At 45.4% G+C, this 14,394-nt stretch overlaps 1 protein-coding gene across 1 annotated transcript in view; it reads right to left on the reverse strand.

Moving 5' to 3' along the window:
• Positions 1-14,394, reverse strand: part of LOC119953484 (cation channel sperm-associated protein subunit delta-like) — a 760,311-nt gene that overhangs the window by 114,943 nt on the left and 630,974 nt on the right. The window contains exon 18 of the mRNA XM_038777815.1: positions 3,414-3,488. Coding sequence (XP_038633743.1) covers positions 3,414-3,488 — 75 coding nt within the window. The remainder of the gene's footprint in view (positions 1-3,413; positions 3,489-14,394) is intronic.

Raw genomic sequence — 14,394 nt, forward strand, 5'->3', positions numbered from 1 at the left:
TTTCCCTGGACGCAGCCTGCCTCCATAGCTGATGTGTAACATTCGATTTGCCTTCTCCCCGTATTCGTACTGCACTCTCCTTGCCTTACGCAGCTGTCCTACTGCCCTCCCCGTCATCAACCTATCAAATTGCCCCTTTTCCTCCTTGCCAATTCCTCCGTGGTGGACACCCTCGAATACCCCCTATCTACCTCAACTATCTTGTTCATTAACCACTCATAATCCTTCCTCCTTTCCCTACCAGCGGACCACCGCTTTTAGTGCGTCCCAAAATGTGGTCGCCGACAGCTTCCTGTTTTGATTCAATTCTACATAATCTTTAATCACAGCCCGCACTTTATCACAAAACCATTTATCTGCCAACAACCCTGAGTCGAGCCTCCACCTCGGCCTCTGTTCCCGTCTCGATCCAAGCCGAGTTTCCAACCAATGGGGCGCATGGTCTGAGATTATTATCCCTGAGTACTCCACCCCCTCCACCCTAACCAAAACCTCCTGATTCACCACAAAAAAGCTGATTCTTGGATTCTCTCTATAAACATGTGAGAAAAAGGAATACTCCCTGCCCCCGGGTTCTTAAAATGCCACAGGTCCACCATACCCACCTTTTCCATAAACCCTCCCAGCTCCTTTGCCATTCCGATCCTACCCACTGCCCTGGGGCTCGATCTATCTACCCTCGGCTCTAGGATACAATTGAAATCTCTTCCCACAATCAACTGGTGCGTGGCCAAGTCTTGCATCGCTGCCAGCAACCCTCTCATAAAACCTACATCATCCTAATTTGGTTCATATACATTCACCAATACCCCACTCACCATCACATATCACCGACCTGGGTCCCTCACTTTCTTCGCGCTCACAAATCCCGTTTTCTTGCCCAGCTGAATGGCCACCCCTGCGACTTTGAATCAAACCCCGAGTGGAATGCCTGACTCACCCAACCCATTCTTAGCCTAACCTGGTCCTTCATGCAGAGGTGCATCTTCTGCAGAAAGACAACCTCCGCCTTTAAACTCCTGAGGTGCACAAAGACTCTAGGTCTTTTCACTGGTCCATTGAGCCCTCACAGGTTCCATGTTATCAGCCTTACAGGGGGGCTTACGCCTCCATTCACCCTACCATCCGTCATCCTCCCCTTTCAGCTCTACCTCTCTTGATTGCATCCTGTACCTGGCCCATCAAGATGGCCCCATCTCCGCCCCTGACCATGCTTCTTCTCCAACCTCGCCGCGTCATATCCCCCCCCCCCCCCCCCCCGCACCCATAGCCACATCTCTCGGCTTTCTCCTGCACCTCACTTCCATTCACCAGCATTACCTGCCAGCGTGACAACTCCTGCCCAAAGGTTCCTCTAACTGACCATCCTACCTCCTTCCCACCCTAACCTCTTCATTCTATGAAGAAGGCTCCCCGCGGACCTCACCCTTCTCCACCCAAACACAGACTCATTTTGACCATAGGTCACCTCCCCCAAGACAAACAAAATGAAAAGCACAGCCACAGGCAGCAGGAGGGGGGGGGGGGGGGGGGGAGACGACACCCATCCCCTTACACCCCTGCTATCCTTTGTCAACCCAATAGAAAAAAGAAACCCCCCCCTTCGGAGGAAAAGAAAAAAGCCACCTTGCTCCTTCCAACCCCCGCTCTACCCATTGTGATGATATGCATAAGCAGTTATGTATATTATGATAGACAAGACCTCTGACGAGCAGGTGGCAGTAGAGAACAACCATGTGACACTTACCTCAAGGAGTTGATAGAGAGTCTTTGTCGTAGATAGTTACAATTTATAGTAGCTCAGAATTAATGTATTATAGTTGGTAGTTTTTGATGATATTCTTACAGTTATCTTACCCGCACAATTTTTAAATAATAAAACTTTAACTAGTCTAAGAACTAAAAGTTCTTTAGTGCATTTATTCCGAAGAATCCCACCTCCACTTCTAATGCCATCACTCTGTTGTTGTGTTCCGACATCAACCTCTCCATTTCTAGGATAAGCGACCCCTGTGCCTCCAGACATTTTTCCACCCTCTCCATTGAGCCCTTCAGGGGCGCCACAGCCCCTTCGATAGCCTTTGATCCATCCTCCTGCATCTCCTTCCTCTGCTGACGGAAATCTTTCCTGATGAAGGGCATCAACCATTCCATCTGGGGCCTTCCAACTTGCACTGACCCTTCCTCCACAGCATCTTTCCAATAGCTGCTGCGCCACAGGTCTCTTCCAGCTCCTTGGCCAGGCCTTTCACCTTTTGGTTTGATAACCAGCAGACATGCCACTCCCGGGGGAACATCTCCTCCGACCTTCAACTACACTTTTCCGTTGAAGATTTCAGATCAAAAGAGCACTATTCCCAGCCTGGGTCACTGTCTGTGCGGAGTCTGCACGTTCTCCCTGTGTGTGCGTGGGTTTCCTCCGGGTGCTGCGGTTTCCTCCCATAGTCCAAAGATGTGCAGGTTAGGTGGATTGGCCGTGATAAATTGCCCTTAGTGTCCAAAAATGTTAGGTGGGATTACTGGGTTACGGGGATAGGGTGGAGGCGTTGGTTTAAGTGGAGTGCTCTTTCCAAGGGCCGGTGCAGACTCGATGGGCTGAATGGCCTTCTCTGCACTGCAAATTCTATGAAACCCGGAGCACCGGAGAAAATCCATGAATACACGGGGAGAATGTGCAGACTCTGCACAGACAGTGATCCAAGCTGGGAATCGAACCCGGGTCCCAGGCGCTGTGAAGCAACAGTGCTAACCACGGTGCTACCGTGCCACCATTAATCTTGCCCTGGCAGCAACGTCTCAGGAACGGAGAATCCGGCAGCCAAAATTCTAGATTAATCATCCAATTTAAACAAACTCTCTAAGTATTTCCAAGGTAGATAGGGAGAACTATGGCAACAGGTGGGAAGAAAATAAGGAGTGTAATAGCTTCTTCAAAACTCCAGATCATTTTGACTGTAATATGAAGATGGCCTGATCTCTGGTTTGCGAAGAACTCAAAAGATAGAGAAACACTGAATTCCATATCTATTACAATAATTTTGGTCACAGTTTTTAGCATTCAAACCATGCTTCTTCAAAATGCACAACCAGGCTGGCTTTAACATCCATGTTACATGAATGGGATAAATAGACTGTCGAGTTCAGGCGTCAGTAGTGTGAAATTACAGTTCAGATGATTTGCGAGTGATCCCATTTGTTACGTAAGAGATCACAAGATCTATGCAAGAGCACCATGTGGTTCAATTGAAGTTATCCAGATAATTAAGTTAGGATAAATGCTGGCAGAATATTCCATTAATAACCTATACATTTCGGGAATGATCCTGTCAGGCAGAAAATATAACCCATTATCTCAATGTCATTCATTTAGCCCATAAATACCATTCAGGAAAATAAAAATATTTAATACTCACTTTTTTATAGTGTATTTGAAATTGTTCTGCAGAACTGATGGATCCAGTATTCCTTTACTGCATGCAGTCACTCTTCTATTTCACAGAACCAATACAGAAAAATGTAATATTTCCATGAAAAACAATTTTGTCAACTAAAACTTTACAAACTCAAATAAGATAAAGCAGCATTAAATTAGCTAGCCTGGTCCCATATTAGCTGGCAACTGGGAGATTAACAAAATGGTGGGTGTCGGGAAATTTAACAGCTCATAAAGAGCTGTAACTAAGATTGAAATGGATTGGCAACAAAATCAAGGAAAGGCAAAACAAAAGTCATGTTGGAGAATTAATTTGCAGCATGGTAGCACAATGGTTAGCACATTTGCCTCACAGCACCAGGGTCCCAGGTTCGACTCCCGGCTTGGGTCACTGTCTGTGCGGAGTCTGCACGTTCTCCCAGTGTCTGCATGGGTTTCCTCCGGGTGCTCCAGTTTCCTCCCACAGTCCAAAGATGTGCAGGTTAGGTGGATTAACCAAGCTAAATTGCCCTTCGTGTCCAAAAAGGTTGGGTTGAATGGGGTTACTGGGTTACAGGGATAGGGTGAAGGTGTGGGATTGGGTAGGGTGCTCTTTCCAATGGCCGGTGCAGACTCGATTGGCCGAATGGCCTCCTTCCACACTGTAAATTCTATGATTCTATGATAATTTAATGGGCAATTGATAGAAAGGTGCATTATACAAACCCCTTTATCTTCTCTTCTTGGTTCCAAACTGTTACATTTGGAGCCTCCAGGGATCTCATGCCCTCCAAATTCTTAATTACACACTGCCACTCAGCAACATATACATGTACACTGACTAATATATTTCTCAAACTCTCTACTGCATCTAATTTGTCATGTTGCTTGTCCTTTATCCAGTATTGAATGGAAAGAATGTTTTAGATTAAATACTGAGAAGACCAAAGCCACTGTCCTCAGCCCCCACAACAAAATTCATGCCAAGCACTCACATATTACTGATCCTTTGATGCTTCTAATGCACATCCAGACTCAAGAGGACACACATTCAAATTGCAATCCATAAGTGAATGAACTGACACATGTTTTCAAGGATATTTTCATGGAAAACTATTGCACTATAAACTGGCTACATAATTCTTGGTCATTTACTGACTTGGGATAAATGCAAATGGGCTCTTTATTTTATTGTTTATGTGCTTCGTGAACTTGCTGCCTAGAAATTCAATGGAATTGAATCTGTTGTTTGGGCATCAAACAGGTGCCTAAGCCTCCAATGTGCCTCAAATGTCTGAGCAGAAAGGCACAAACACCTGCCATATTGGAGCTGGATTTCTTGTTTGTGTCAGAAGCACAAATCAGAACTATTTAAAGACATTAATAATGTATTCAAATATTCTTCTTGAAGCACACTTTTCAGATTTTGGTGTACTCCAATGCCCAAATGACAATGTGCTAAACCTATCCAGCAACCTTTAAATGTATAAGCTCTACCTGACAGGTCGAATGTCTCTCATCAATTATTATTATTATTGGCTATCCCTTGTGAGCAAGGATGGTAAACCTCAATGAATCCAAAGATGGCTGATGAGGCCAATTTGGGATCCAAAGGCTTTATGGCGTGTTGGGAATTTGTTGTCATGTAGGATGTTTCGTCATGCATTATTAGTTCGGACCATGGTTTCCTTTACGTTTTGTCATCGTTGGGTCTCAAAATGCTGGGATCCTTCCCACAGATTCTGCTTTATCTATTTCGGCCCAGGGCGATGGTCTCCCAGAAGTTGGTGTCAATGCTGTATTTCTTCATGTTGGCTTTCAGCACATCCTTCAAGTGCTCCATCTGTCCTTCTCTGGTGTCATAGAACCATAGAATTTACAGTGCAGAAGGAATTCGGCCCATCGAGTCTACAGTAGCCCCTGAAAGAGCACCGTACCTCAGCCCACACCTTCACCCTGTCCGCATAACCCAGCAGCCCCACCTAACCTTTGGACACTGCGGGGCAATTTAGCATGACCAATCCACCTAACCTGCACATCTTTGGACTGTGGGAGGAAATCGGAGCACCCGGAGGAAACCCACGCAGACACGGGGAGAACGTGCAGACTCCGAACAGACTTTAACCCAAGACAGGAATCAAACTCAGGTTCCTGGTGCTGTGAAGTAACAGTGCTAACCACTATGCTACAGTCCTGACTGAGCAGGGAGAAGAACATCTGCTTTGGGAGCCTGACATCTGAACTATATAATCAACTGAACAAAGTTGATGGCAGATAATTATTGCTTCAATGCTTGTTGATGCCTGCTTTTGAACCGTCTTTGATGTTGGTGCATCTGTCCTCTCACTTAACACATACAATCTCTCACAGGCAACGTTGATGATATGGCTTCAGTGCCTCTTAAACATTGTCCATGTTTCAGTAAGATAGGGATTTACAACCACATGGTAGACCATGAGCTTGGTTTCAGTTTAGATTTTATGATCTTCAAACACTCCCTTCCTCAGTTGGCCAAAGACTGCTCCAGCAGATTTTAGGTGATGCTGGATTTCTTTGTCAATGTCAGGATTCTGCGAAAGGTACTAATAGTGTTCCACATTTTCCAGGTTCTCATCATGAATCCAAATCAATGGGGTTGAGTCATGTGCATTTTGAGCTTGCTGGTTTTTTTGTGACTCGTGTTCTCCCTTGGATATTCCTGCCTCAACCTGATGTGCATCAGCAACTGTATAGTGCTCACCAGATTGTTCCCCAGAAGCCTGTCCAGTAATGTCATCAACCGAGGTGTGAGGCTCTGCGATGATGGGAGTGCAGGTGATAGCTTTGATGCTTTAAAGGTGATCCCCTGGAGCTCTCCTCCAAAGTGTTCTACTGGGTGGTGAGGCTGAGGAATTGACTCCGGATGGCCTGGTGTGAACAGATGGAGGTCCTGCAAATCAATGGACATGTGGTCAGTGAGAGGGAAGGATCATTTTGTCTGACAGGCCATCTGGGTGAAGGAACAGTGGATTCTCACCTCACTGGCACATGCCAACCTCGCTGTCTGTGACTGCTCTTTCTTCAGGCAACCCCGTGATTTCCAGGACCCATTCCTCAAAGGGGCGAGGATTCGAATCTCTTGGACTCCGCCCCTGTCTTGGCCCTTTCCTGTTTATTATGGGCTACCTTCTCCTGCGGAGCCAAAGAGAGGGCAATGTGAGCCACATGCTTGATGGATCAAGCAGGTCTATAGCAGGTGGCATGTGTGGGAACGCCACCTGGAAATGAAGGGGTTGTACTGTTGGGCGCTGCGGGTTCTGAGGAACAAGCACGAAGATCGTATGTGGGGAGGGTGCGAGGTGTCATCCAGTGATTTGGGGGAGTGGGGGGGATCTGGGATTTTGAGGGGCAGAATTGATGCTAGAATAGACTTACTTGTTAATAATTGATTCTTGATTGAAAAGGTTGTCAAATATTTTCCCTCCAATGGACAATCAATGTGGTGATTATGCATAAGCAATCATGTAACTTACCCTTGCAGCTCTTTGGAGGTAGTTTGTCTTCTTTATACAATGGACGGCGGTCCTCCTGGTCATGCTGCCCGCACTGACAGCCACCGCCACTGCCTCCCAAGCGGCATTGCTGACCCTGCTGCTGGTCCTCTGACTCCTTCGGGAGAACAGGGTAGTCCGCTTCTCATCCACAGCTTTGAGAAGCCTTGAGACGTTGGCATCCCCAAAGCAAGGAGCAGGTCTGTGAATTGACATGCTTGTGTGTTGATTGGGAGTGAATGGTGAAGGCGCGCTTAAAAGCAGCTCTCCCTTGTTAGCGGAAAGCTGCTGAGGCATGAGTTAGACCAATCAGATAGCAAGGGAGCCAATAATGTTGAGAATCATGTGGGGCTCATTTTTGGCACTAAGTACCATTGAATATGGGACGTGATATCGCCAACCAGGCCTTTGCGAAACACCACGCCAAACGTGCCCAAAACTGGATTTTGAAATTTTCCCATTGAATTGAGCCCTATATCACTTCCTGCGGCTTTGCTGTTCTTCAGTAGTCTGACGGCTTTCACCACTTCCGGAGATGTTGGTTAATTTATTAGTATTAGTAGTTAATAATATATTTCTTATAGTTATCTTTACAACACATTTGTTTTATAATAAATTACTTTAATTAGTCAAAAACTAGATGTTCGATTGTGCATCATTCCTACTGGCCATAGCACAAGAACATGACAATTGATAGCTTCCCTTTTCTTAATCAGATCACCCCATCCTTAGCCTTCAGAGGAGCTGGACATTGAGTATTTGGGCCATAAATAGTGTTTGTGGCAGTGGTGAAGCCATGGATATCATTCATGTCATCAAAGTGCTAATTTCCTATGTCTCTGAGAATCATGCAACACAAAAAGAGCCCCTTAGGCCCACCACGTCTCATCTGCCCACCACATGTTCTTCATGTCACAGATGCACCACTGTACCTTGGGCCGTTACTTACTGGTAAGCCAGTTTGTTTTGCTTTGCGTTTGGGTCTTCTGCAGGGCACAGAAACTCTTGCACTTACGGTTAATCAGTTCATTGATACCTTGAACATTTTCATCAAACCAATTCTGATGTTTCCTAATCGAAAATCTAAATGTCCCTTTGCAGGTCTCAATGATATTGAATTCAAGGGACATCACAATACCTTGGACACTCTCTTATTCTGTTCTGGTCTCAGTGAACATCCGGGAGTTCTCGCCAACTGGCCTCAGCTTTGCAGATGAGCGTTCTCTGGCACAGGTTGATAGCCACGATTAATGTTAGGCAAGTTCGAGGCGGGAAGAGACAGTGTGAGAGAGTCAGAGAGAGAGAGAGAGAAAGAGAGGCAGAAAGACAACAACGGGATTCTCCATTGGCTGACATGGAGAATAGGTTCTGACGCTAGAATCGCAGCGGGTGCCAATTTGATGCCAAATCACTATTCTCCGTCACCTCGACAGTGGCGTCAATGCAGTCCGGAACACACATACAGTAGACACCGTTTGCGTATCATCAGCGGGCCTGACCTAGTATTCTCCACGGCCTCCGCGATGCTCTGCCTCCAATGGGCCGAGTTCCCGACGGCGTGGTTCGCTTGTGCATTTAAAAACCGCCGTTGTGGCTGCTGAGAGAGAGAGGTACGGAAAGTGTCCAACATCGCCATAGTTTGCTGACAGTTGTGTCATTGGCTGTAAGGCTTCTGCCAGGGCCGGGGAGCAGCAGGGTTGGCCAGGAGGTGGCTGTGGAGTCGCGGGGGATGGACGCGGAACACCATTGCCGCAGCAGGAAAGGCAGCCATGCAGCTGCGCAAGCTGCTGGCAGCCCACTGTGTATTTAAGGCCATAGATTGATTGGGTGCCCCCCAGGCCACCTCCCGAGGTATCCTCTGTCCCCATCCAACTCATCAACTGTATGGGTATGCTCCAGCACAGTCAGTGTCATACTGTTGGCTGGGATGAGTGTGTGTGGGGACGGTAATGTGTATATGCGGCTGCAGCTTGTCAGCCTCCTAAGTGTCAATCACAGACTCAGTGAATCCTGCACCGTTTTTCAGTCACTGAATCTATCCAGGTTTGACACCAATTTTGCTGTCATGGAAGTCCACGAATTCTGCGTCGGCGCCAACACTTAGTCTCAGAAACGGAGAATCCCGCCCGTCAAGAGAGAGCTAAAGGGTGCGATTCTCTGACCTTGTTGCGCTTTCACTTAAGCGAAACAAAGTCGGTGAATAGCGGGAGAGGCTGAAAACAAGAACTGCGGCAGGTGCCAAACAGTTTGCGATGCAAGCGCCCTCTCCCGTAGGCAAAATCAGGATCTTACCTGGTGAGAAACCAATTATCACCACTTAAAACCTATTTTCATTCAATTAACGGAAGCCACCCCATATCCTATGGCCTCTCGTCATTCATTGGCCTCCCCAGCAAGTGGTCACGCTGGCGCCGATTAGTGCTCATTTTGAAAAACGTGAACCTGGTGGAAGAACTGCTGCGGGCACCCTAGGTGCTGGGTTTGCCACCCCCAGTGCTCGGCGGATGGTGGGTGATCCTCGGGTGGGGGACCCTCCGCAGGGGTGGCCGACGTGAGGGTGGGGGAGTGGGGCTGGGGGTGGGGGGGAGCAATGGCGTCAACCCCTGGTTCATGTGTACCCATTCCAGGGGCATCCCTTGTCCCTGCCTGTCTGCTCCACTGACCATCTATAACCGCCATCGGCAGCCGAGGCCTCTGACCGTACAGCTGAAGGATATTACTAATAGGGAATTGACAATCGTGGTTGAGTGAGCACTTCACACAACCCAAGTGGATTCCCGTGGGCAGATGGACCATGTAGCATGTGGGAGTCATTACCTAGCATTGAATCACACCTTGATGCCTGGACACTGTGCCTCAACACTGCGGGAGGCAATGTGGTATTGTGTGAAGCAAATAATGGCATGATGGGAAAACTAGTCAAGTTTTCTTGGTACAAGTGAATTTAAACTGATGTCATATAACCTAAGGCACAGAATACACCGAGACAGCCTGTCTATGGGAACCGGGTGACTCTGAGAGTCTAGATAAGGCTTGGAGCTAGAAGTAGTCTTAATACATAACAAGCTGAACAACTATCTCTTCCTGTTCCTAAACAACTTCTTCCCTTTCTTAAAACAAAGACAAGATAATAATATGAAACTCAAGTCCCCTGGAGGTCAGCAAGGTGCCGCCATTGTAACGATTATTACTTATGTTTTACTTTTGATCAAATTCCTGACCAAGCTGTATTCATGTTATCTTGATCCTATAATGTATAAGAATCGCCTTCTTTTCTGTACTATCGCAGACTTGAGACGGACTCAGCAGTTTGTAATTGACTGCTTTCCGACTCCAAGTATCAGCCATATACTGCTAGCAGTCAGTTCTAAATTCGGAAATAAAGTTCAGTTTTGCTTACCTAATGAATGCTGTTTGAATTTCTCTATCACAGTCAAGACGCGGGGAAAATATAAAATACAACATTTGGCGCTGCGAGAAAAAATCCAATATCCTGAAGTGAGCTTCCATGAGGGACTGAGAAAAAGTGATCAAAGCCACGACCGGAGTAAAGAGACAGACGCCGGCACAAGGTAAGATTGACCTTGGTCTCTCTCTCTCTCGGATCTGTGCTGCGACCCCTCATCCCTGACGGAAGTAACTAAACAGGTGACGGTTCTCGAATCTAAATTTGACTGTGAGTACATTTTTTTGTGTAATTAGCAGCAGGTCAGGGACCTTGTTGATCTCGTTTTTCATCCGCATCAGATTTATACAGGCTGTCAATAAATTTGGGTCAGGGACCCTTTGATTAAGTTTTGGGGTCAGGGACCCTGTCAATAAGTTTTCGGGTCAGGGACCTGTCAGTAAATTTTTGGGGTCGGGGACCCTCCAATTTGATTTGGTACCAGAAATTTTGTTTGAGCGTTTTTTTGCCTGGGGCACATTTTACTGACATTATGCAACAAACTTTAGACAAAACTAGCGGCAACTCCCCTCTATTTTTCATGTGTTTAGAAACCTCTTCTCAAGAACGTAATATTCGAAGATTGGCTGCAGCACTGCTATAAACAATAAATTAGGTAACGATATCTGGCCAGTAGGTAACACAGGGAACTTGGAACGTTGACAATAGCATTGATGCAGGAAAAAAAAGCAATCTGGAAAAAACATGCCGGTTTCAAATTGTTTAATTTTACAGTGGAAAAAAAAACAGTCCACTTAACGCAACGAACAATCACTATTAATGAGTTGGAGAGATAAAGCCCGCAAAAGAGATATTAATGAGTGTGTGAACGGTAAATTGAAAAATTGGGAGACTTTAAAATTGTAATGTGAGCTTTGGTATGGAAAACAGTCAAAATGATAAAAAGCAATCTGGCAATAACAAACCTCCTGTTAGCAGAAAAGTAGGACTGGCCAATAAGATTATAGGAAAGGAGGATCCTCCCAGTTGCTCTGGCATGCCGATGTTCCCCTATTCAAGCGATACGGAAGACGAGGAGGATTTGAACCCTGGACCCCACCCTCATTTTGCGCTCCCCGATCTTGCAATTCCACTGTCCTAAGTCCTGACTCTCACTTCTGATCCCATTACCAATGAAACTCCTGCTAACGTATCCCCCTTAGCGACACGCACTCGGTCACAGACGCAAGCCGTAAATATCGAACAACCTTTCTCTACGGAAAACATGATAATTGACTAAAAGATGTTGATTAAACGATCCACAATAAGGGAATTATAGAAGTGAAGTTAATGAGTTACCGATTTAGAAGCATGCTGGCAATAATGACTAAAGTTTAACATTGCTTTTGAACGAAATTTAGATGATCAGATGATGTTAACTAACTACTGCTTGGAATGTTGTACTGGCCTTATTATGATAACAAGTGGTTCTTCTAAAGGACAACAATATGCATATTCGAATAGTTTTTAAACTAATGGCAAAACATTCATATTTCCTCTTGCAAATGTTCCCAAGCTTCCCAAAATGTTCCAAAGTTGTTCAGTTCACACTATATCAGTTTAAAAGAAAGTAACTTTATGAATAAGAGTAATTGAAATGTGAATAAGTTTTTAGATTGCGTGAAAAGACGTAAATGGCATCACGCCAAGTTCTCTGCCCCTTAGATTCTGCAGGAAACATTAACCATTTCAACAGACAGTTGGTCTTTTCTGAATTGACAAAGAAAAAATACTTCTCAAAGAACAGCTAATACCTCTAAAATTAATCAGTGCAAATTGACTTAAATGGAATAACACAGATAAAGTTTTCGAAAGAGAATGAAAAATTTTTGTTCAAAATTTGTCCGCAAGGACAAGGGCTGAATCCAAGAGAGAGAAAGAGAGACAGAGGAAGAGATTGAAGGAGAGAGAGAGAGCCAGCGACAAGAGACAGGAACTGTTAGAGAGAGCGAAAGAGAGCGAGTCAGGGAGAGGCAGAGATGGAGAGGTAGGCAGATAAAGAGAAAGAGCAACAAGAGTTCCAAAGACAGACAGAGTTATGTAGAGAGGGAGAGAGATAGATAAGAGAGAGAGGGAAAGAATTCATATTTCATTTTTCAGACTTTGACTTTAAAAATTATGTTTCAAGCTGTGATTATTTGAAAGAGGTAAAGAGATATCGATGCCAACATGGTCCTTGTTATTACTTGAAACCTTCGCGATAAAAGGTTCCCGTTAACTTTGTAAGGCGGGTGGCATAGAATCTTTACAGTGTCACCTTCGAGCTGTTAATTGGTTTGCACGGAGCGCGATTACTCCGTGATTTAAATTATAATCTCCTGCAGATGCAGATAACTCTGCTTAACAACACATAAACAGGGCAAAAAGCGTGCAGACCCTGACATAAAACATCACACACGTAATTTCCTTAATCAATTGTTAAAATTGTAATCGGAAGGACCATCTGGCATCAGACAAAGTGTGCAATGGGTAAAACTTTAGATACAACTTTTTAAAATGGCAGCGTACTGCAAACGCTGGGTGAACAACTAAAGACCTATCAACAGTAATAGAAGCTCAACAAGTGATTTAGGAAAATAATAGGGGGTCAACTGCTAAAAAGTTAGTTGCTCTATGGAGGGAATATTGTCCAAAATTGAAGGATGCTTCCTTGTTAGCCAGCTGGCAGGATAAAGAATAAAAATTGAGTATAGAATTGACAAGTCTTGAAAACGGAATGCGCACATGGAAAAGAACAAAGTTAGGCTATCCACCTTGATCAGAAAGTTGCTGATTAGACACTGCAAATTCAGAGCGGTAATACAGTGCATTGATAATGGTATGTTTATAGAACTGTCTCAATGCGAGGTCACCAGCTGCAGAATTTAATAACTTCTGTGCCTGCGCCTGATTGCTGTGTTCTATGCTGGCAGCTAACGTTAACCCTGATTACCACTGTTTAAAACACCCGATAGAGTCCAGATGAGAGAATATAGTGACCAAAGCCTTGATAACCGCATTACCATATCACCTATCCCGCAGGCCCATCTTCGAAACTTTCCCCTATTCACTACTCCACAGTGGTGGTCGATTGATTTTGATCCCTCACATTTTTCACCTCCCTTAGATATTCCCAATCCACATGTCACTCTTTGCTACGATCATACAGTAACCTCGCCCGATTTGGAGAGCATTTACCAAGACAAAAAAAGGGTCTCCCTTTCTTGTCGATTTACCCCACAGCCTATGACGTCAGTCGAGACTTGTGTCACCCCACGTGACCCTTTCTGTCAATGAAGGCTACAATGCCAATTCCTTGGGATTTCTGGCAGCTGCACTACGAGGAAAAGCTGATCTTTTCCTTAATGATAGTCAAACCCTACCCGCAGGCACTTTAGAATATTTTAAACGCCCATTTGTCCACATTGGCACACTGCACCATCATCATTCAACCCAATCTACAACTCCTGAACTACCCGCAGATTTATGGGCAGCCTCCAAGCACGAAGTTGGTCTCACTAATGTCCCTCCCGTTGTTATTAAAGTCAAGCCTGATATGCCCTTGCCCTCGATTTCACAGTACCCTTTGCGCCCCGAGGCTGAAGAAGGAGTCTCGGTCATGATTCAATCGTTCCTTCAACAGGGAATTCTGATACCATGCCAATCGCCCTGTAACACCCCGATTCTTCCAGTTCCTAAGATAGGAAGACCATCCGAATAGCGTTTAGTCCAAGACCTCCGGCTTATTAATCAGATAGTTGAACCCTTACATCCCATTGTCCCAAATCCAGCGACAATCCTTAGCAATGTCCCACCGGAAGCGACTATTTTTACCCTTGTTGATTTGCAACATGCCTTTTTTGCGATACCCCTCGCCCCTGAATCACAGTATTTGTTTGCCTTAACATTTAAGGGGACGCAATACACTTGGACTCGACTTCCACAGGGCTTCATTCATTCTCCAAGCCTTTTCTCACAGGCATTGCACTCCCAGTTAGCAACATTAGCACCTCCTGGTGGCTCCACCA

The sequence above is a fragment of the Scyliorhinus canicula genome, chromosome 18 (assembly GCF_902713615.1).
Source record: "Scyliorhinus canicula chromosome 18, sScyCan1.1, whole genome shotgun sequence".
In the NCBI taxonomy this organism is placed as follows: domain Eukaryota; kingdom Metazoa; phylum Chordata; class Chondrichthyes; order Carcharhiniformes; family Scyliorhinidae; genus Scyliorhinus; species Scyliorhinus canicula.